The following is a 22,388-nucleotide window of genomic DNA, read 5'->3' on the forward strand; positions in this document are numbered from 1 at the left end:
ACTTCTAAAAATTATAAAAAATAAAACCCAACAAGACAATAAACTCTAAAAACTATAAGGTTCAATTTTTAAAGGTTCGGAACTTCTAAAAAGTAAAACAAAAACAATGATAATCATGTTTGATTTTAAAATCTCAATGATAATAAAGAAGGGAGACAGCGGGCGAGCCGTAGAGAACTACAATAGCAAAGCCGCTGACGGTTTGGCAAGACTTCTAGAAAGTAAAAATGAACCCAAACGATAATTATGTTCGATTTTTAAAATCTCAATGACAATAAAGAGAAGAGATAGTGGACGGACCATAGAGGAGTATAATGGCAACGTTTGACTGGACACCTAGAAATTATAAAAACGAAACCCAATGTGACAAAAAAACTCTAAAAACTATAAGATCCAATTTTTAAAGGTTCCAAGAAGAATGAATAGAAATAGTGGTAGATCGAACAAGCAAATAAAGAAGGAGATGACATAAGAGGTAGCAACTGGTGTGACTTTTAAAAACTATATAATTAGAAACATAGGGATGATAAGGTTTGGTCTTTCAAACTCTTAAGACAATGAGATAGCTATTTAATAAATTTTAAATAAAATCATACTAAAAATATATGATTTTATTTAAGTGCTAGCCGCGCAATTGCACGGGCCACCCAGCTAGTTTTGGCTGAACAAAAAGCAAAAATTTCAATCCTACATCATGGCTAGAAAATTAATGCTTCGATTCAGTTTCAACCCAAACAGAAACCCCAAAAACATGAACTCGTCAGAAGGTTTCAGATCTGCGAGACGCTACTAGACCAGAACATCAGCCCGCTACCATATACAAGTGCATAGTCTGATCCATATATTTATGAACATCACCCACACTACTATATACAAATATTAGCAACAAAACACATGGATCATAGGGAACAAACAATAACAAGAGAGCATCTGCAAAGCAAAAAAGGAGTCATACGCACCTTTAGGAAGAAGTACACCGAAGGTCCCTCAACTTGTCATCAGGATAAAAAACATCTCGAACCACAAAACCATATATACGGGGTTCCTTAACTATACAAAACCGGTCACTCGATATTCTTCAATGATTTTACCCCGGTTTTAATCTACGTGGCGGCTGAGTTAATGTGGGACCCACGTAGACCCCACATGTTAGGTGTCCACGTCATCCTCCTCTTCCTCTTTCCCCTCTTCTCTCCCTTCCTCATCTCTCTCTCACTTCTCTGCAACGGCAAGCTGCCCGGGGCGAGGTGAGAGGGCTGCGCCGCGACGGCCGCCGGCGGAGGCGGCGCGCGAGCGCGGCGGCTTCTCCACTTTCTCCGCCTCCTCGTCCCGCTCGGCCGACGTGGGCGCGCTCGTGTCGTCGTGCGCGCCGACGAACGCGTCAGCCCTGTCAGCGGAGCCGGCGACGCGTACGTGCGTGGGACGCGGTGGTGGGGTGCCGGGCGTTCGCGGAGAAGCCGCCGCGCTCCGCACATGGTTCAGTCTACCTAAGTTCTTGAAGGTTCTTTCTGCTTCAGACCATGTGCAATCTTGAAGAACCGATGGTTATGCTTATCCAGTTGAAAAATCAACATAGCAACCAAAACTGTCATTTGGTTCCTAGAATTTTTCTTGTAAGAACTCACCAGATGCAGGTCCCTCAGGCATCATATAACTGTAACATCAGCTAAAAGAAGAGTGAAACTGTCACTGTTATGTTCTTGTGCAGCTGCTGCTATGCCGGCTCAAGCTGAATCCACACAGCCACTATATTCTTCATATATTGCCGGTGCATGTCATTTCCACACATGTAGCATCATATGAAGCATTTTCCTGTTGTCTTGATTATCTATGCAAAGGGATCCTCCAGTTCATCTCCCATAGACAAAAGAGCAATTTTACAGTCCTTGAGAAGGTACCATGAGGTATCATTTTTCTATTGTAAATTTAGTACCTCTTGGGTACTCAGGTACTATACTAAATTTTTGGTACCTCATCGACCATAGAATTGCTCTAGACAAAAACCCTTTCAGAAACATAATAACAAAATTTCCCACAATTTTTCGCAAAAAATATTTTACCTTGATCCGATCCCTTCTTCTCTGCAGCAAGAACAGAAAAAATCAAGTAACATTCACCTTGTTGCAAATGAGGCAACACCATCTATCCATCAATGGTTGGTTGGTGTTCTTGAGGTTTTACCCACTCCGATAGGTTATGGACCTCGGTGGCGCGAGTCCGGCGCTTCGCCGCGGGCCGCTTCGACGGCCGGGTTTCGTCGGCAAACTTGCTAAGGCTGTCAACAAGCTCGTCCCTCCCCCGCTTGAACGGCGGGTAGCTCCCGCTCCTGCTCCCCGACCCGCCCGACGACGACGCGTCGGCGGCGCGCGCGGCGCCCGTCCCCTCCTCCTCCTCCTCCTCCTCGCGCGGGGCGGCGGAGTCGATGTCGTCGTCCGCGGGCAACGCCGGCGCCACGACCGCATTGCCGCCGCAGATGCTCAGCCCATGTCGCCCGAGCGGGACGAGGAGGCGAAGAAAGCGGAGAAGCCGCCGCGCTCGCACGCCGCCTCCGCCGGCGGCCGTTGCGGCGCCGCCCTCCCGCCTTGCCCCCGCGAGCTTTGAAGAGAAGTGAGAGAGAGATGAGGAAGGGAGAGAAGATAGGAAAGAGAGAGGGTGACGTGGACACCTGACATGTGGGGCCCACATGGGTCCCACGCTGACTCAGCCGCCACATAGACCAAAACCGGGTTCAAAACCACCGAAGGACCTCGCCTATCTGGTTTTGCGGTTCGAGAACATTTTTTATCCGGACGACAAGTTGAGGGACCTTCGGTGTACTTTTCCCCGCACCTTTATAGATGGCCATAACGCCCGAGGCCCGAAGGCCCGGCCCACGGCACGACATTTTGACCCGACCCAAGCACGGCACGTCACGACTTGGGTCGGGCCCGTGATAGCCCAGCCCAACCATCGGGCCGTGCTTGGGCCTCTCCACCGACACGTTGGGCTGGCCCGGCACGATAGGCCGGTAGGCTAGGTCTGGCACACAAAGTATAGGGACTAAAAATAGACATATTAATATCACTGTCCAAAGAATAGGGACCTAAAATAGACTTATTAGCTATTTATATGTCACAGCCCAAAGAAGAGGGAGAAAATATAGACTTTTTAGCTAGTTATATGTCACGGTCCAGGAGGAGGGAGGAAAATTAGACTTATTCTGTGGAAAAGCACGATGGACCATCATGCCTTCGGGCCAGCCCGGCACGACCCGAGTCGTGTTGGGCCGTGCCTAGATTGTGTGTGCGGCCCGTGGGCTGGCACGGCATGACCCGGTGTGTTGGTCGGGCCGCCGGGCCGTGCCACCCGTTTGGCCATCTATACGCACCTTGCCCCCGCAGCAAGAACCAGTGTGAATGCCTTACCAGCCGCCACGGAAGCCGCCAAGCTTACTACCTGATCCACCAAGCCAACTGCCGTAGAACTCTCATCAGCGACGGCCACATAAGCCGCCTCCCTGACCACCCCGGAAGAGAACACGCACACAAAAGAAAAGCGCTTGAAATCATAAAAGAAGCCCATCGTCTTCATGCCACCACTTGGCTACGCTCTCCTTGCTCCACCTCCGTCCTCGTCCTCGAGATGGACGGTAGCTCACATCCCTCGGCTCTAAACGGCTAGATTCGCCGGCGGGGATGCCAGGGAATCAAACCCAAATCCGTCCTCATCCAAACCCAAATCAAGTTGCGGGCCCGGTAATAGTTGCACGAATCATGGAGCGATCTAGTGGCTAGGAATTCAGCTGAAAAAACAAAAAAAATTCAGCAGGATACTATATATATTATGGACGAGTTCGGTGCCCAGTGTGACGTCCTTAAGCTCACAGTTTGGCACCCATTTTGTGCGGTGTTCGTCTTAATGTTGGCACCTGCCGACCTGCGTGTGGCGATATGTACCAGGTCAGGTCTACCCACACATTGCGATTGAACTTATAGTTTTCAAAAAATAAACAAAAACTGCAGTTATAAGCCCCCTCGTCACCAAAGCAAATCATGGAGGCACACGTTACAGAACGAGTATGCAACGGGTTTTCAAACTCTGTGCTAGTCAATCATGGGCTCATGGCTATATTCTTCAACGGAAGCTACTTGAATTTCTTTTGTGAAGGTACAATATAATGGAAGCTGCTTTCTGGAATGCAGAACAGAGGAATTTAGAAATGTTTGTTTTAACGATGGAATTCAGATATGCTGTTCCATCGATCCAAAGTTGAGAGAAACAAAATATCATCATTTTGTTTTTGTTACGGAATTACAGTACTATGATCAATATTCAGAGGGACAGATCTCACAAAAAAATTTCCAAAAAAAAAAAAAGAATCCTACAAAAGAATAATGTTTGTACACCGAAGAAGTGTATCATACCCGGATCTCAGTTCATCAGAGACATTCAGATCTGTAGGAATGTTGATTCCCAAAAAACAAAAGAGATAAAGATCTGTAGGAATGTTCATCTGATCAGAGCTGGACTAGTATATGCAGAAATGCAGAGAGTACGATAATAGAGCAGAAAGCCAGGACCCACAGTTTTGCCCATCTCGAAATCAGGTTTTGAGCTTAGCTGTGTGTGATTAATCATGGCCATCAACTACCAGTTCCAAATTGACCAGTTAAACCTCAGTTAAACAAATGATCATTTGCATGATCACCTTCTGAGTCTACGCACAACGAGGCAAAACCCTAAACAAATGGATCAGAAGCTCTCAGAGCGAGGACGACACACGCCATCACTCTCCTATATAAACGCCACTCACCCATCGCTTGCAAAACCACCTCGAGCTCAAATACAGTTTATATAACATTTCAAGCTTGTTTAAGTTCAAGTAGTGAAGGAAAAAAAAAAACAGCGACAGGATGAGGAGCTTCCATTTCCTCGTCGTTCTCGCGCTGGCGATGGCGATCTCGTCGCCATTGGTGGCGGCGAACCTGAGGAAGAACTACTACGCCAAGATCTGCCCGAACCTCGAGAACATCGTGCGCGGGTCCGTGCAGAGGTCGATGCAGCAGTCGCCGATCGCGGCGCCGGCGACGCTGAGGCTCTTCTTCCACGACTGCGCCGTCCGCGGGTGCGACGCGTCGATCATGATCATCAACCCGAACGGCGACGACGAGTGGAGGAACCCCGACGACCAGACGCTGAAGCCGGAGGGGTTCACGACGGTGATAGCCGCCAAGGCCGCCGTCGACAGCGACCCCCAGTGCCGGAACAGGGTGTCCTGCGCCGACATCTTGGCCCTCGCCACCAGAGACTCCGTCTTCCTGGTAACTCACACTCACTTGCCTGTATCTACCCTACCTTACCGGCCCATTTTTGCGCGGTATCGAGTTACAATCTAAAAGCCTAAGTTGATGAGAAAAAACGAATAATTCACTTTATATTCCAACATGCACGAATGATTCTGGAATTCATTCTCTCGGAGGGCCGTATGTGCTCTTCCGCTGATGTTGCTATTTTGAGGGGCTTGTTGGTAGTGTAGTGTGGTTCTGCCCTCCTTTCCGCTGATTGGAGTTCCGTTTAGCTGCCATAGTAGTTTTTCTTTTTCCTAGCTACAGTTTTTGTTTTGTTTTTTTTTTCTTCTTTTAACATAGGTCTGTCTGACCAATTACGTTGTGTAGAAAAAAAACTCTTCTCCTTCCAATATATTGACGTGCAATCTTTTTGCGCGTTCGTGAAAAAAGAATGGCCATTGATGGCTTGGCTGCATGATGCAGAGTGGAGGGCCGAACTACGCGGTGGAGCTCGGCAGGTTCGACGGCAGGGTGTCGACCAGGAACAGCGTCAACCTGCCTCATGGCAACTTCAACCTCGACCAGCTCACCGGCTACTTCGGCAGCCTCGGCCTCAGCCCCACCGACATGGTCGCCCTCTCCGGTACGTTGCCATGGCAGCAGCTACATGCACAGCAATGGCGGCGGCGGCGACGCGTGTGATGTGACAACGATGTCTTGTCGAATTTGTTTTTCAGGGGGTCACACCATCGGGGCGGCGTCGTGCAACTTCTTCGGCTACAGGCTCGGCGGCGACCCGACCATGGACCCCAACTTCGCGGCGATGCTGCGCGGCAGCTGCGGCTCCAGCGGCTTCGCGTTCCTCGACGCCGCGACGCCGCTCCGGTTCGACAACGCCTTCTACCAGAACCTCCGCGCCGGCCGCGGCCTCCTCGGCTCCGACCAGACGCTCTACTCCGACCCGAGGTCCCGCGGCCTCGTCGACCGCTACGCCGCCAACCAGGGCGCCTTCTTCAACGACTTCGTCGCCGCCATGACCAAGCTCGGCAGGGTCGGCGTCAAGTCGCCGGCCACCGGCGGCGAGATCCGCCGCGACTGCAGGTTCCCCAACTGATGACATGGCACACGATGCGTTGCACACGTGCGAGATCTACCTCGAGGGGGATGCAGGCCTCTGCACTTGTGCAGGGTGCATGTTCTTGGAGGGCAATTGGGCGATGGATGGCAATCTTTCCTTTTGGATTTGGAAAAAAAAGAAACGGTAGTAGTCGTACATTATTGTGTGTTCAAAATTTAAGTTGTTTTTGTCAACGATCCGAATAAGTTGTAATATACAACGATGTAAAAGTGATTTGTTTGATTAATTTGTGTTTGACTTGACTTGGCGTGCAGTTTGCCACGATCGATTTCGTCGTCGCTGTTTTGTTTCCATCTTTTCAATTCGTTAGTCCTGACACACTGACACGTACTGGAAATATAATACGAACTGGGCCTAGTGGGCCAGAAATCGGATTCGAGTTACGGGCTGTGGCCTATTTATTCGGCAGCTTTGGAAGCCCATCTCATACTGTTGTTGCTGTTAGTTTCAGAAAAAGAAATGTGACTCCCATACAAAATGTGTACAAATATACAGTACTATGCTATGCCTCGAGCAACAAAAGGAAGCATATTTTTTTTCTCTGATGTATTTTTTTTACTTTTACTGGAAACTTTTTAGGTGTACTCAAGTTAATTTGAGCCGTTCATCTTTGATCGGACGGTTTTAATGAATGTGATGCGATGTACTTGTTCGTTGGATTTAAGGACATGCACACACGGAAGTTCGGTAGAGTGTATTTTGTAGAGTGGCCTATGTTCATGAGTTTCTTTTGTTAGGATTAGGAAAGCTATATATACTTTTTTTTTCTTTCAAAACATTTACAAACGGTGATGTGGTACCACGGTTCCCCTTACCGTTTTTTGGGGTGGTTACCGACCCCCCGCGGTAACCACGCAATAACCGTGAAAAACATTGTAAATTTCGGTTTCAAAAATTTGAATTAAAAAAAAACTGCGGTATTACAATTTTTGGCACGGTTACCGCGCGGTTTGGGATGATTACTGTAGTATTTGCGTGGTAACCGCGAGATGTTTGGCCGAAAGAAGAACAAAATGAAAAAAAATGTAAAAATTAAATTGGAGAAATAATTAAATGTGTGTAGAGTTTAGGGATAATAACAGAAAATTAGAGAGATGAGAATACCAGGAGATATTTTCTCCACATGGGCCTTAAAGGGCCGCATGACCAGTGCAAACTTAGGCCCATTTCATTATTTCATTTTCCTATTTCCTAATTGACTTTCAGTTTTGCTCTCAAATTTGAATTTATCTTACTCTTTTTCAATAAATATCTTCACCATAGTACACTGCAAAGCAAGCACTACGTCCATGATTATTTTTTATTTTTTTCGAAATTTTGAATTTGCTCAAAATTTCATTTTGTATGGGAGTCACATTTCTTTTTCTGAAACTAACAGCAACAACAGTATGAGATGCGATGGGCTTCCAAAGCTGCCGAATCATAGGCCACAGCCCGTAACTCGAATCCAGATTCTGGCGCACTAGGCCCAGTTCGTATTATATTTCCAGTAGTAATAAGTCAATTTCTATCCCTCAATTCACGTCCTTGGTTGAATCACATACTTCAACCGTAAAACCGGGTATAACCCATCCCCCAACTCTCAAAACCGTTGCAAATCGACTCCTGAACGGTTTTGAAGGTAGTTTTGTCCCACATGACATAATTGATTCTGAGTCAGCTTGTGAGGCCCACATGTCAGGGATGAGGATAAAAATGAAAACAATGGGTTTTAGTTCACGCGCAACACCAACGGTCTCATACTCTTATCACCCTTTCGCTCCCGTCCCCTTCCGCCTCTCCCATCATCACCATCCACATCCTTCGCGTCCTCTTGAGTCTTGATATATACCTTGCCTTCTCTGCCCGCCGATCTGCCTTGCCTAATGGTTCGTCGTGCTCAGGGGCGGAATCAGGCATGGGGCAGCTAGGGCTTGGGCCCTATGCCTAACTCCATAATCCCCATTATAATCTTGAAAAATGCTATATAATTTATGAAAATATTTGAGATCTCATTAGCTTAGTCTTAGACGTGGAAATTTTCTGGCTCCACCACTGGTGTGCTGGGCGGCGCCTGGCGACAAGGGAGTCTATCGGGCGCGCAGCAGGGTATAAGTAGCTATGAAAGACGCGGGCGGCAGAGTGTTCGTCAGTCCCGTGCGTCAACATCAAGTCGTTCTCGTGCTCTCGCTCGCCTTCCTCACATTTGTTCGTCGCATTGTGGCAGCTCCAGCCCTACGTCTCGTCTTCCATGACGCCGGCGGCGTCAACCCGGAGGTGAAGGCGGTGTTGGATCCGTGGGTCCGTGCCGGGCGGCTCACGGTGCAGGAGCAGGACATCCGAGCGGCAGGCGGAGTACGACGGCTACTATTACAACCAGTTCTTGGTGGTGAACGACTGCTTGCACCGGTTAAGCAAGTCAGATCAGCGGTTACTTATTTATGCATTTTTTTCATCAGTTGGGCAATGAGCAGTAGTACAATATGATAGTACTATTTCAACTTGCAAGTCCAGACTGCAGAGTGCAGACGTTGATTGACTGGTAAGTTCATGTGTTACTCTCTCCGTCCTCGAATACAAGGGATTTTAACATTTTACTTACACTGTTTGACCATTCGTTTTATTTAAAATAATTTAAAATTATTATTTATTTTATTTGTGACTTACTTGATTACCCAAAGTACTTTAAGCATAACTTTTCGTTTTTTATATTTGCACAAATTTTCTGAATAAGACGAATGGTCAAACAGTACAAGCAAAATGTTAAAATCCCTTATATTAGAGGACGGAGGAAGTACCATGCATATCTTGTATTGTATTCTGATTTATGACTTGTATGTTCCTCCCACCGCGCTTTTCCCTCCTCCTTCCGCACCTTCGTTTATACAGCAACGCAAATGGATGGCCGGTAACGGCCCACAGCATGGCGGGGGCGACGCGTGCGATGGAGGTGGCTGAACTGATTCCACGGAGCCACAACGAGAGACGCCGGTGGTGGCTGGTAGGAGCGGGACGAGGAGGTGACCCCCGCGTGGCACCGCTTGGGCAAACGCGGGGCGCGGCGTGAAGGAGGAGGTGGCGGTGCTACCATGTGATCGGAGGAGGCAAAGCCAATCCCTAGGTTGGGGTTGCCATGGTGGCGGGGGGGGGGGGGGGGGTGACTCTTGCTGCTGAGGGGCACCGCTAAGGTCTTGGCGCTGCTCGCTGCTACCGCGGCCTCATCCTCGACTGCGGTGGCGGCGGCGATGACGTTGGGGGAGGAGAGGGCATCAGCCGGCGACATCGGTGGTGGATTGGAAGAGGGAAACATGGCGAAGGCGATGCGGTTAAGGCGGCGCAGGCGATGCGTGGGGAACGCGTCCGACGGCAGTGGGCAGTGACAGTGGGCCCAGCGTTTTTTAATTTTTGTCATTAACATGTGGGTCCTGCAAGCTGATTCAGCCAATCAACAAGGTCAAATATACCACGTGAGACAAAACCACCTCTGTAACCACCCGAGGAGTCGATTTGGAATGGTTTTAAGAGTTGGAGGACGGATTATAACCTGTTTTACCGTTAAGGGATGCCATTCAACCATGTACATGAGTTGAGTGAGGCAACGAATTCAACTAACGAATTCCTTCCCAGTACGTGTCAGTGTGTCAGGACTAACGAATTCAAAAATATGGAAACAAAACAGCAACGACGAAATCGTGGCAAACTGCACGTCAAGTCAAGTCAAACACAAATTAATCGAACAAATCACTTTTACATCGTTGTATATTACAACTTATTCGGATCGTTGACAAAAACAACTTAAATTTTTGAACACACAATAATGTACTACCGATTGTTTTTTTCCCCAAATCCAAAAGGAAAGATTGCCATCTATCGCCCAATTGCCCTCCAAGAACATGCAACCTGCACAAGTGCAGAGGCCTGCATCCCCCTCGAGGTAGATCACGTCACGTCGCACGTGTGCATCGCATCGTGCGCCATGTCATCAGTTGGGGAACCTGCAGTCGCGGCGGATCTCGCCGCCGGTGGCCGGCGACTTGACGCCGACCCTGCCGAGCTTGGTCATGGCGGCGACGAAGTCGTTGAAGAAGGCGCCCTGGTTGGCGGCGTAGCGGTCGACGAGGCCGCGGGACCTCGGGTCGGAGTAGAGCGTCTGGTCGGAGCCGAGGAGGCCGCGGCCGGCGCGGAGGTTCTGGTAGAAGGCGTTGTCGAACCGGAGCGGCGTCGCGGCGTCGAGGAACGCGAAGCCGCTGGAGCCGCAGCTGCCGCGCAGCATCGCCGCGAAGTTGGGGTCCATGGTCGGGTCGCCGCCGAGCCTGTAGCCGAAGAAGCTGCAGGACGCCGCCCCGATGGTGTGACCCCCTGAAAAACAAATTCCACAAGACATCGTTGTCACATCACACGCGTCGCCGCCGCCGCCATTGCTGTGCACGTAGCTGCTGCCATGGCAACGTACCGGAGAGGGCGACCATGTCGGTGGGGCTGAGGCCGAGGCTGCCGAAGTAGCCGGTGAGCTGGTCGAGGTTGAAGTTGCCATGAGGCAGGTTGACGCTGTTCCTGGTCGACACCCTGCCGTCGAACCTGCCGAGCTCCACCGCGTAGTTCGGCCCTCCACTCTGCATCATGCAGCCAACCCATCAATGGCCATTCGTGCGTGTTCGAATATAAACTAAATTGCCAGTTTTCTCTTATGAGCTAAAATATTTGAGTTAAACTGGTCGGTGCATGCAACTCGATACAGATAAGTGAGTGTGAGTTACCAGGAAGACGGAGTCTCTAGTGGCGAGGGCCAAGATGTCGGCGCAGGACACCCTGTTCCGGCACTGGGGGTCGCTGTCGACGGCGGCCTTGGCGGCTATCACCGTCGTGAACCCCTCCGGCTTCAGCGTCTGGTCGTCGGGGTTCCTCCACTCGTCGTCGCCGTTCGGGTTGATGATCATGACCGACGCGTCGCACCCGCGGACGGCGCAGTCGTGGAAGAAGAGCCTCAGCGTCGCCGGCGCCGCGATCGGCGACTGCTGCATCGACCTCTGCACGGACCCGCGCACGATGTTCTCGAGGTTCGGGCAGATGCTGGCGTAGTAGTTCTGACTCAGCTGCGCCGCCGCCAATGGCGACGAGATCGCCACCGCCAGCGCGAGGACGACGACGAAATGGAAGCTCCTCATCCTGTCGATGTTTTTCTCTTCACTACTTGAGCTTAAACAAGCTTGAAATGTAATAAATTGTGTTTGAGCTCGAGGTGGTTTTGCAAGCGATGGGTGAGTGGCGTTTATATAGGAGAGTGATGGCGTGTGTCGTCCTCGCTCTGAGAGCTTCTGATCCATTTGTTTAGGGTTTTGCCTCGTTGTGCGTAGACTCAGAAGGTGATCATGCAAATGATCATTTGTTTAACTGAGGTTTAACTGGTCAATCTGCAACTGGTAGTTAATGGCCATGATTAATCACGCACAGCTAAGCTCAAAACCTGATTTCGAGATGGGCAAAACTGTGGGTCCTGGCTTTCTGCTCAATTATATATACTCTCTGCATTTCTGCATATACTAATCCAGCTCTGATCAGATGAACATTCCTACAGATCTTAATCTCTTTTGTTTTTTTGTGAATCAACATTCCTACGGATCTGAATGTCTCTGATGAACTGAGATCCGGGTATGATACACTTCTTCGGTGTACAAACATTATTTTTTTGTAGGATTCTTTTTTTTTTGGAAATTTTTTTGTGAGATCTGTCCCTCTGAATATTGATCATACTACTACTGTAATTCCGTAACAAAAACAAAATGATGATATTTTGTTTCTCTCAACTTTGGATCGATGGAACAGCATTTCTGAATTCCACCCTTCTGTTCTGCATTCCAGAAAGCAGCTTCCATTATATTGTACCTTCACAAAAGAAATTGAAGTAGCTTCCGTTGAAGAATATAGCCATGCATGATTGACTAGCACAGAGTTTGAAAACCCATTGCATACTCGTTATGTAACGTGTACCTCCATGATTTGCTTTGGTGACGAGGGGCTTATAAGTGCAGTTTTTTTTTTTTTTTTGAAAACTATAAGTTCAATCGCAATCTGTGGGTAGACCTGACCTGGTACATATCGCCACACGCAGGTGTCAACATTAAGACGAACACATCACAAAATGGGTGCAAAACTGTGAGCTCCAGGACGTCACACTGGGCACTGAACTCGTCCATAATATATTTTTTTTTTACTTTTACTGGAAACTTTTAAGGTGCACTCAAGTTAATTTGAGCCGTTCATCTTTGATCGGACGGTTTCTAATGAATGTGACGCGATGCATTTGTTCGTTGGATTTAAGGACATGCACACACGGAAGTTCGGTAGAGTGTATTATTTTTTTTTAAGGGAAGGGTATTTTTTACCCAGTCTCTATGTTCAATCATAGTGTATTTTTTTTAAAGAGAAAATTATTTTTTACCCAGCCTCTATATCCAATCGGATATATGCAACCATTTTAATTTAGAAACCTAGCCTATCAAACATGAAACTTAGCTTTTAAACAATCCAATCTGAAATTCGCTCTTATGGAGATTTGAACTCAGGACCTTAATGTGTTACTTAGGTCACTGCAACTATTAGGCTACATGCCTTTTCACTGGTATTGTGTATATTTTGTAGAGTAGCGTATGTTCATGAGTTTCTTTTGTTAGGAAAGCTGTATGTACATTTGTTTTTCTTACAAAACGTTTACAAACGATGATGTCGTACACCGTACACTACTAATGGGTCTTGATTTTCTATGACTTCCAACAAACTACATCAAACGGTTGATAAGTTTCTTTGTGACAAGAATTTCTATTAAGTACTTGTGGCAATGGTCTTTATTATTATTTCGACTTTGGAGTTAATATTAAGAGCTAGATCACCTAGTGTATATACTAGTGTTAATTTTTGCTACAACTTGGCACTTATTCCTCTTGTACATCACGGTGAATGGTAGGTGACAGTTGAGTTAATACATTGCAAATACCAATCTTTAAAAGTAAAGTACAGAAAATTTGCCAATCAATTAAGAGAAGAATAATTAATGGTACAGTACTGGTCACACTCGCGGGCAAGTACAGAAAATTTGCCAATCAATTAAGAGAAGAATAATTAATGGTACAGTACTGGTCACACTCGCGGGCAAGTACAGTAAAACCCCCCAAGTTCGAGTGTTTAGATTTGGTCATAGATCCATAGGTTCGTTATGAACTTGCGCTTTCGATCATGACCCTGCTGTCCTGCATGCTACTACTACTAGTATAGTGGTATTTCTTCCTTCATAACCTCCGTATCAAATGTGATGGAATGTCAATAGAATGCTAGCTAAACCAGGGCCCTGGTTGAAAGATTAGCCTAGGGCTAATGTTGAGAGCTAATGTTTAGTCATGAATTGGTAGGCTAAACATTAGCCTAGGGTGGTATGTTTGAATCTATGGGCTAATTAAAGGCTAAAAGGTGGAGAGAGAGAGTAGAAAAAGAGGAGAGAGAAGGAGAGAGAGAGAGAGAGCTGCTTTTTGATGGTCCTCACACAAAATTAGCCCCATTAACACCTCTTGGAGGGGCTAATGTTTTGAGGGGGGCTAATTCACATTAGCTCAAAATTAGCCCACCTGTTTGGATTCTTGAGGGCTAATTTGAGGCTAAAAGGTGAGGGCTAAACATTAGCCCATGGAACCAAACAGGGCCCAGAGCAGAACTACGACTGTGTTTGCAACCTCTTGTTCCCAACCCCCCCTCTCTCTCATTTTCTGCGCACACGTTTTTCAAACTGCTAAACAGTATTTTTTACAAAAAGTTTCTATACGAAAGTTGCTTAAAAAAATCAAATTGATCCATTTTTTTAAAAAATAGCTAATACTTAATTAATTACGTGCTAATGGACTGCTCCATTTTCCGTACGGAGGGAAAAAGTTTCCATCTGAGACATGTGAACACACGTACATTATTTTCTTCAACTCTAAACTACAACACCCTCGTTTTTTCGTAAATACGCGCGCGTGTGTTTTTCTAAATCTTTTTATACAAAAGTTTCTTTAAAAATTACTTGAAAATATTTTTAAAATCTGTAATAATTAGTACTTAATTAATTATACGCCAATGAATTATATCGTTTTATGTATCGCCAAAAAGCTAAATTGAATTGCAGTTTCAAACGGGCCTAAGGCAATTGGGCTGGAAAGTCTCTCGCTTTGCATGCACTGTTTCCAAACTATTAAATAAACTGTTTCCAAACTATTAAATAGTGCGTTTGAAAAAATAATCTATAGGTCTATAGGAATGATTCTTATTAATCCACTTTTTAAGTGTGTGATAATTAATATTTAATTAATTATGTGCTAATGGCTCACCTCATTTTGTAATAGCTCACATCATTTTGTATATCTTTTCAATTTGTCTTTTTCTCTTCTCACCAACACACCCAAAGTCGTTGTACCGCTGTCCCGAGCTATGCAGAGCAAGTATTTTAGCCAGAAGACTTCATTAATAAGTGAGTCACCCCCATTCTTGCTAATCGTGCTCCTGTTCATCTCATATGGGACAAACTCATTAATTCTTTGGGATGCAAATGGTGTGCATCTTAATTAATACTTTACTCTTTTCCTCTGCGAGGATTATTACTTTATTCTTCGCCATTCTACTAACCATCCTAGCTTGTCCCTTAAAAAACTCCTACCCTTTCTTATAAAAATTCTCCTATAGCTAGTCTTCGTTTTAACAAAGTGCATGTAACCTGCATCTAGAAACAGGTGCGTTAAAAACTAAGATAATGCCGCATCTATGTCAGGTCAACTCTGCCATTTGTTGCAACACAAATTTTGCAAGTGCTCACTTGCAATATAATAAGCTAACGTCTACGTGCATACGCACGCGAGCATGGACATTGGCTAAGTGCCAGGCCAACACGGCGAAAATTCCCACACGCAGTGACGTGATTTTTCGGCGAGGGATCGATCGATCTGTTTGATATCTGACGCCTTCACCATCCTATTTGTGCATGTGCGCCGGTGTCTCGGCGAAGAAACACGGTTCAGATGATCTCGTTTTCTATAAATTATAAGGAAACGAAACGCTTGCTTCAGCTGTGTGACAAACTACTGACGAAATGGTCAAGGGTTCACTGAGAAAACAAGGTAGCTAGCTAGCTATGCTGAGTTACTAGGAATAAATTATAATTCCTCGACGGGAATATCCCTCGTACATATTTTCTCAATCAAATTTAATGAAAATAGTTAAGAAAAAATTTAGAAAAAATTACATGTATCACTCCACAAAAGTCAGGTTCAAATTATCTTGATTTACACAATGAGAAAAGAAAAAAAAAGAAGATAAACCTAGGTTTGAATAGTATTGTTCAATGATGGATTTATCTTTTTTTATTTCTTGACATGTGAGTTCAGTTTATAATCGATATTTTGTGGATTGATATGTGTATATTGTATGGAGGTTGTCAATTTTTTTGAGACTTTATATAACTTTTGAACACACGAGAGATTAAAATTATTAAATTAAGGTACAATTTTCCCAGCGTTACCAAATATTTGTACCAGTGTGTGCGCACGTCTGATAGGATGGTGATGAAATGATGGTGAAATTCACGTACACCATGTTGCCAATTTTGCATGGTTTTATATGCAGATGCAACATGCGAGGAAACATGGCATTGGTTGCTGCATGTTTCCCCCTAGTTACAGAACCAATTACATTTAAGATGTGTGCAACCAGGCCATATGCATGCCTATTTTGACCAAAGTTATTTTCCAAGGCTATGTGATCTAGATCTATGAAAATGCCACGAGCTAAGTAAATTTGTTATTAAAAAAATAAAAGTATTGAGAAGAACTTTTTTTTTTCTGATATCAATCTCCCCTATAGCACATCAATTATCTGCCGTATGTAGCCGTGCGATCCAAAAGATCGTTCTGACTTCAGATTCACCACTGAAGCCACAAGAAAAAAATCATGGGCAACCACCTATTAGGCTGTACTATTTCATTATCAATGTTCGATGTGATTCGATCTAAACCAAATAAAATCACCAAGTGCCTCTTTGATGGGCTATATATGGCTATAAATGGTAGAAAATAAAATACATAACAAAAAATAATTTTAGAGTAATACTACTATAATTTTATTCTTAGCGGTCTTAGATGCATTTGATAGTGCAGTGATAAGGGGTGTGTGGTTTTAACCCTGAGATCCTATGTTCAATCCCTAATAAGCTCACAATTTCTTCTAAAAAAAATATTTGGAGTGACATCTCTCCCTCCAAATCTTTCTTTTTATTCTTAGCGGTTTAAAGAAAAGGCTAAAGTAATGAAAGAAACGCCTCGTTTTTCTTTTAAAAAAAAGAGACCTTGTTTTGTTTTGCTTTCGATTCTCATAATCCTGCTCCTAGAAAAGCTGGTTGCACTAAAAAAAATGCTTTGTAAAGATATTTTTCTAGTATTGTAGAGACACTTTTCAAATGCCTTTACAATATTGTAGAGGCATTAATTACCCTTTTAAAAATGTCTCATAAGTGTCTTATGGTGAATTATCTCTACAAACGAAGAGACATTTTATAAAATGTCTATAAGATGGTAGAGGTATTTTCTAGAGACATTAAATTGTACCATAAACATATGAAACCAGTCAAAAAAGGAGAATAAAATAGTTTCTTTGCTTTTGTCATGCCTTGAAATCAGGATCTCTTGGACAAATCATTTTTTTATCTTCAATATACTAACCAACTCAACTCTAGGTCATTACTTATATGTTTATGCCTTTAGTTACTTATATTTAGTCTTTTAATACACATTATCATTCTAAAAGTGTCTCTACATAGTTTAAAATGTCTGAAGAAAGTGCCTTTACATATCAGACGCATTTTACAATACCGAAAGAATGCCTCTACAAGATAAAATCTAATAAATTGAGCTGAAAATGTCTCTAGTGTAAAAGTTTTCTAGTCAATTTTTAAAGTGGCCCTATAAAGTGTCTCTACACTATAAAACTTCTGATCTTAGAAGCAATTTGTAAAACGCCTCTACAAAAGTGCCTCTATATAAGGTTTTTGTTGTAGTGTTGTGATTTTAGATTTTGATACATATGAAATATGCAATTTATATTATTATTCAAAACCCACAAACGCAACTATTTAGCTGCTGGATTTTAGTAGAAAACATATTTTGAATCTGAGAATCCGCTTCCAAAATCAAGTTTAGTGTAAATTTTAGAGAGTTGTAACTATGAAGTACTATCTCGTCTAGACTATAGGTTTGCTGTAACATCAGTTGGGCATTTCAGAGAAACTGCAACAATAGTTGAAGATTTTATTATTAATCGCAACTTATTCATCTTGTAGGTCTGGGTCCACGTGTACATATATATAATACTCAAATTGTTGCACTTTGGGCCCACATGTCAAACGCTCATAGCATTGTAGTTTTCTAATAAAAGTGTACTATATAGTTTAGTTGTTTTAAATATTTAGATTTTAGATAAAGTTGCAACATAGTAATTTTTTTTACTAAATAGTTCAATTTAATTTGTGGTGGGGAAAAAAATCCATAATCAAAAGCACAAGAAAAAAGCCTAAGACCCCTTTACATTTGTAGAAAACATAGAAAATTTAGAGGATTTTAATCCAATGGAAAAAATTCCAATGTAGACCTTTGAAGCAAAGAATATTTTTTAGCGGTTGAAAGAAAAAATTGAATCCTATCATTTCCTTTAAGTTCTTATGAAATTGATGATCGTATAGACATTTTGTTGAAAAGTTAGCAAAACATATAACCTTTGGAAAAAATTCCCTTTGAGTAGTCTATCTCTCTCATCCGATCCTTTCAATTTTCATGAGGTCTAATCGAATAACCATTCCATTGTTTTTTATGTGTTTTCAAATATTCTTATTTGCACTTGTATTCTTATCAAAATACTATATTTTTTTTATGTTTTTCTCTATTTTTTAATCACACGTTTCAAAGGAGCCCTAAATTCTACTACATTTGTTTTTTTATTTAACGTTGGTTAGTTTAAAATGAAACTTTTGAACTAACCAATGTCATCTAAATAAAAATGGAGGGAGTAAAATTTAATTTTTAAGCTGTGGCAGACAAGCCAATGATCAGCACAATGGCAAGTAGAATTAGCCGCAAGAGCATTTGTTCTGGGCTTCTGGCCGAAGTTCACACACGCCTATGATCAGTAGCTCTACGTAACTGTAAAGCTGATTTCTGACGAAGAAACGGCCCGTAATAAGAGCGCCACAAGCCCACAATGTACATATCTGTAGAACGGCCGGTGGCTTGCATTGCTTCAGTACTCCATGCGGCTTTGGCAAGTTAGAATGAGCTGTGAATTAGTCACCGACATAATCTGCTACTTGCATATCACTTTAACCAGACTCTCCAATTAATTACAAAGCACATGGTTACTGTATATACAGTAGTACTAAGTGCAGCTTCAGCTTAAATTAACCAAACAGTTTAAGACCATCGAAGCCCAGCACATTCTCAACCCTCACGCCACCCTACACTATATATACCCATGTAAATGCGATTGCCAAACATCGCGTCACTTTCACAGATCATCATCCTGATCAATCGAAACAGAAACTGTATCTAGCTAGCTGCCTATCTTGATCGCCAGCCAAGCTTTTGGAAGACTCACGCAACAGCTAGCTAGCTAGCACGAAGCAGATAGAGTCGTCACTGAGCAAGCAAGCAAGAAGAGTGATCGATCGATCGATCAATGGCGGCGAGCCTTGCTGGGTTGGCATTCCTCGCCGTCACGTCGGCCGCGCTGCTGTCGCCGCTCGCCGTGGTTGGCCAGCTGAGGACGGACTACTACTCCACCATCTGCCCCAACCTGGAGACCATCGTCCGGAGCTCCGTCAAGCAGTCCATGGCCGCGTCACCGATCTCCGCGCCGGCGACGCTCAGGCTCTTCTTCCACGACTGCGCCGTCCGGGTACATCTAGAGATTGCAACAGATAATGATCGATCGACCGCCATAGATCGATGCAAGCAATGTGGTGATCAGAATATCATATCAGTAGAAGTAAGCAGTGATCACTGCAGTGTGTGATTTCGATTGCAGGGTTGTGACGCGTCCATCATGATCGTGAACTCGAACGGCGACGACGAGTGGCGGAACTCAGACAACCAGTCGCTGAAGCCGGAGGGGTTCACGACGGTGCTCAACGCCAAGGCCGCCGTCGACAGCGATCCACAGTGCCGCTACAAGGTGTCCTGCGCCGACATATTGGCGCTCGCCGCAAGAGAATCCGTCTACCAGGTTAGCATAGCAAGAAATTTTACAGCACTTGGAGATACCAAAATTTTCAGTTTAAATTTAAGTGATTTTATAGTTTTTAAGGAGATACCATGTTTTCTATTTTCTACTGTTTTTTTTAGATGAAGGCATTACGCCCAGCTTTCACTAAAAAGCATAAGAGTTCATACATTGAAAAAAGAGGAAAAACAGTAAAAACTAGAGAAACTGTTTTAAGCACTCGGGTGGATGTCCACCCGTTTCTTGCATGTCATCTAAATAGTTATGGAAATTTTTTTAAAAAATTAACATGATAGGTTAATATGTAATATATCACTTCACAATACTAAGATATACGGAAATTTGCACTAAAATTTTGTTATCTTTTAGTACTTTTAAGAACTGTAGAATATATTTGCAAATTTTCATATATCTTATAATATTGAAGATATTGGGAGATACTCCCTCCATACTCGTAAAGGAAGTCGTTTAGGACAACAACACGGTCTCCAAAACACAATTTTGACTTCTTATTTCTATAAAAATATTTATTGAAAAGTGATATATGTATACTTTTATAAAAGTATTTTTCAAGACAAATCTATACATATAATTTTTACATTTTGAAACTCAACAACTTAAGAGTTATTCATGATTTATATTTCCAGGGTTTGACTTAAATATTGTCCTAAACGATTTTCTTTATGAGTATGGAGGGAACGACTTTTTTTATGAGTATTAAGGGAGTACCAAATTTTATATTAAAAAATATTATACCTCCTGTTGCTTCCTCAGTTCTAGGACGGTAAACTCACTTTAGCATAGCAGATTAAATTTGCACACATGGGCATGCATGCATGATGGGTAAAAAAATTGATCGTGAGATCGCGCGTTCAACGCTGTAACTAATCCTGCATGGATGCATGCATTGGCTGGTTGGTGCAGAGCGGAGGGCCCAACTACCAGGTGGAGCTGGGGAGATACGACGGCAGGGTGTCAACCAGAGACAGCGTCGTGCTGCCGCATGCCAACTTCAACCTGGACCAGCTCAACGCTTTCTTCGCCGGCCTCGGCCTCTCCCAGACTGACATGATCGCTCTCTCAGGTACTCCAAAAATGTCTAATCAACTCAACTCATCGTCGTCATCGTGGACTAAAAACTTCACCCGATAGCTGTACATCCATTGACGATCCGATCGATCGATCGATCGATCTTGTCACTTGCCCAACAATTCATCAATCTGCACACCTTTTCCACACACGTACGTCGCTTGCGATTACTCCAATCTGTGTGACTGATCGGTCGCGAATTCGCATCGTCACTTGCGCGTGAATTCAGGTGGGCACACGTTCGGCGCGGCGGACTGCAGGTTCTTCCAGTACAGGATCGGCGCCGACCCGGCCATGGACCAGGGCTTCGCGGCGCAGCTGCGCAACACCTGCGGCGGCAACCCCAACAACTTCGCGTTCCTCGACGGCGCGACGCCGGCGGCGTTCGACAACGCGTACTACCGGGGCCTGCAGCAAGGCAGGGGGCTCCTCGGCTCCGACCAGGCGCTGCACGCCGACCAGCGGTCGCGCGGCACCGTCGACTACTACGCGTGGAGCCAGAGCGCCTTCTTCGGCGACTTCGCCGCCGCCATGACCAGGCTCGGGAGGGTCGGCGTCAAGACGGCGGCCACCGGCGGCGAGATACGCCGCGACTGCAGATTCCCGAATTGATCGGCTAACTCGCACCGTACGTGCGTGCACGGTGCACTACTACTTGTACATGCAAACATTCAATCTTGCTCGGTTCATGGACTTCTTACTACAGTACTTAGTTGACGATGAACACGACGACTGTCACTGTAATAATTAATCTCGATCAATTCAATAATTCATACGTGATAGATGTCCGTAACTGATTTTTTAGATAATGGAATATAATCCCGGCTTTTGATTAAAGAGCTACAGCCAATTATTACACCAATTTAACAAAACACACGTCTAAAGAAATAGAAGCACACACAAACTACTAAAAACTCCCACATCATAACAGGATCACACTGCTATACAAACCGTCTTTAACCCCGATATGCAACCCCTTCAGTCCCGGATAGCATACTGAGATTACGAATCAAAAAATTATTGAATTCCATTTGTGAATCTCATCTAAGTATATGGCGCAGGTGTTTTCTTTTTCCTTTGTTTCAATCTCGATCCATGACTTTATACAGTTACACGTTGATAAACTAGATAGATTAATTTACTCCTAGCGATAAATTTGATTTGACCTTAGAAACTACAGGCCCATTAATAGCAAAGAAGCCCATGGGCTAGTACAGAAAGTGGATTCTAAATTGTCGAGGAACGTTCTCTCTCGTTGTTTGCATATACTCCATCCGTTTCAAAATATTTAACACCGTTGACTTTTTAGCACATGTTTGACCGTTCGTTTTATTAAAAAAAATTTGTAAAATATGTAAAACTATATGTGTACATGGAAGTATATTTAACAATAAATCAAATGATATGAAAAGAATAAATAATTACTTAAATTTTTTGAATAAGACGAATGGTCAAACACATACTAAAAAATTAACGGTGTCAAACATTTTGAAACTGAGGGAGTATGTCAGTTTTCCTTGAAAGAAACCGAATTTCCGAAGCCCCTAGCCGCCGCCGGTGCCCAAAAACCATTGACGCCCCAAGTCCCCCAACACTTGTAGATCGACGTCGTCTCCTCCATTTTCCTCGCCGCC

The 22,388-nt window shown here is 44.3% G+C and overlaps 4 protein-coding genes across 4 annotated transcripts; 2 read left to right on the forward strand and 2 right to left on the reverse strand.

The window, feature by feature from the left end:
- Positions 1 to 1,754: 1,754 nt before the first annotated feature.
- Positions 1,755 to 3,561, reverse strand: LOC127777066 (uncharacterized). Its single transcript, XM_052303571.1, has 3 exons — positions 3,436 to 3,561; positions 2,182 to 2,595; positions 1,755 to 2,081 (listed from the first exon to the last, which is right to left on the reverse strand). The coding sequence occupies exons 1-3, from the start codon at positions 3,559 to 3,561 to the stop codon at positions 1,908 to 1,910; spliced, it is 714 nt and encodes a 237-aa protein (XP_052159531.1). The 3' UTR covers positions 1,755 to 1,907.
- Positions 3,562 to 4,837: 1,276 nt separating this feature from the next.
- On the forward strand, positions 4,838 to 6,542 carry LOC127777580 (peroxidase 16-like). Its single transcript, XM_052304182.1, has 3 exons — positions 4,838 to 5,300; positions 5,751 to 5,910; positions 6,005 to 6,542. The coding sequence occupies exons 1-3, from the start codon at positions 4,893 to 4,895 to the stop codon at positions 6,379 to 6,381; spliced, it is 945 nt and encodes a 314-aa protein (XP_052160142.1). The 5' UTR covers positions 4,838 to 4,892; the 3' UTR covers positions 6,382 to 6,542.
- Positions 6,543 to 10,091: 3,549 nt separating this feature from the next.
- LOC127777317 (peroxidase 16-like) lies at positions 10,092 to 11,708 on the reverse strand. Its single transcript, XM_052303892.1, has 3 exons — positions 11,142 to 11,708; positions 10,838 to 10,997; positions 10,092 to 10,743 (listed from the first exon to the last, which is right to left on the reverse strand). Exons 1-3 carry the CDS (start codon positions 11,706 to 11,708, stop codon positions 10,367 to 10,369), a joined length of 1,104 nt encoding a protein of 367 aa, XP_052159852.1. The 3' UTR covers positions 10,092 to 10,366.
- A 7,243-nt stretch (positions 11,709 to 18,951) lies between these two features.
- On the forward strand, positions 18,952 to 21,574 carry LOC127777300 (peroxidase 45-like). The gene is made up of 4 exons (XM_052303875.1): positions 18,952 to 19,341; positions 19,471 to 19,668; positions 20,590 to 20,749; positions 20,984 to 21,574. The coding sequence occupies exons 1-4, from the start codon at positions 19,123 to 19,125 to the stop codon at positions 21,364 to 21,366; spliced, it is 960 nt and encodes a 319-aa protein (XP_052159835.1). The 5' UTR covers positions 18,952 to 19,122; the 3' UTR covers positions 21,367 to 21,574.
- Positions 21,575 to 22,388: the final 814 nt, after the last annotated feature.

The sequence above is a fragment of the Oryza glaberrima genome, chromosome 6 (genome assembly GCF_000147395.1).
Source record: "Oryza glaberrima chromosome 6, OglaRS2, whole genome shotgun sequence".
NCBI lineage: Eukaryota > Viridiplantae > Streptophyta > Magnoliopsida > Poales > Poaceae > Oryza > Oryza glaberrima.

Coding starts and splice junctions, on each gene's coding strand:
- LOC127777066 (XM_052303571.1), bottom strand. CDS start 3,561: ATGGGCTTCTTTTATGATTTCAAGCGCTTTTCTTTTGTGTGCGTGTTC. Junction 2,596..3,435: donor CAGTTGGCTTGGTGGATCAG/GTAGTAAGCTTG, acceptor TTCTCTTCAAAG/CTCGCGGGGGCAAGGCGGGA. Junction 2,082..2,181: donor TCCATAACCTATCGGAGTGG/GTAAAACCTCAA, acceptor TTCTTGCTGCAG/AGAAGAAGGGATCGGATCAA.
- LOC127777580 (XM_052304182.1), top strand. CDS start 4,893: ATGAGGAGCTTCCATTTCCTCGTCGTTCTCGCGCTGGCGATGGCGATC. Junction 5,301..5,750: donor CCAGAGACTCCGTCTTCCTG/GTAACTCACACT, acceptor TGCATGATGCAG/AGTGGAGGGCCGAACTACGC. Junction 5,911..6,004: donor CGACATGGTCGCCCTCTCCG/GTACGTTGCCAT, acceptor TTTGTTTTTCAG/GGGGTCACACCATCGGGGCG.
- LOC127777317 (XM_052303892.1), bottom strand. CDS start 11,708: ATGGATCAGAAGCTCTCAGAGCGAGGACGACACACGCCATCACTCTCC. Junction 10,998..11,141: donor CTAGAGACTCCGTCTTCCTG/GTAACTCACACT, acceptor TGCATGATGCAG/AGTGGAGGGCCGAACTACGC. Junction 10,744..10,837: donor CGACATGGTCGCCCTCTCCG/GTACGTTGCCAT, acceptor TTTGTTTTTCAG/GGGGTCACACCATCGGGGCG.
- LOC127777300 (XM_052303875.1), top strand. CDS start 19,123: ATGGCGGCGAGCCTTGCTGGGTTGGCATTCCTCGCCGTCACGTCGGCC. Junction 19,342..19,470: donor TCCACGACTGCGCCGTCCGG/GTACATCTAGAG, acceptor TTTCGATTGCAG/GGTTGTGACGCGTCCATCAT. Junction 20,750..20,983: donor TGACATGATCGCTCTCTCAG/GTACTCCAAAAA, acceptor GCGTGAATTCAG/GTGGGCACACGTTCGGCGCG.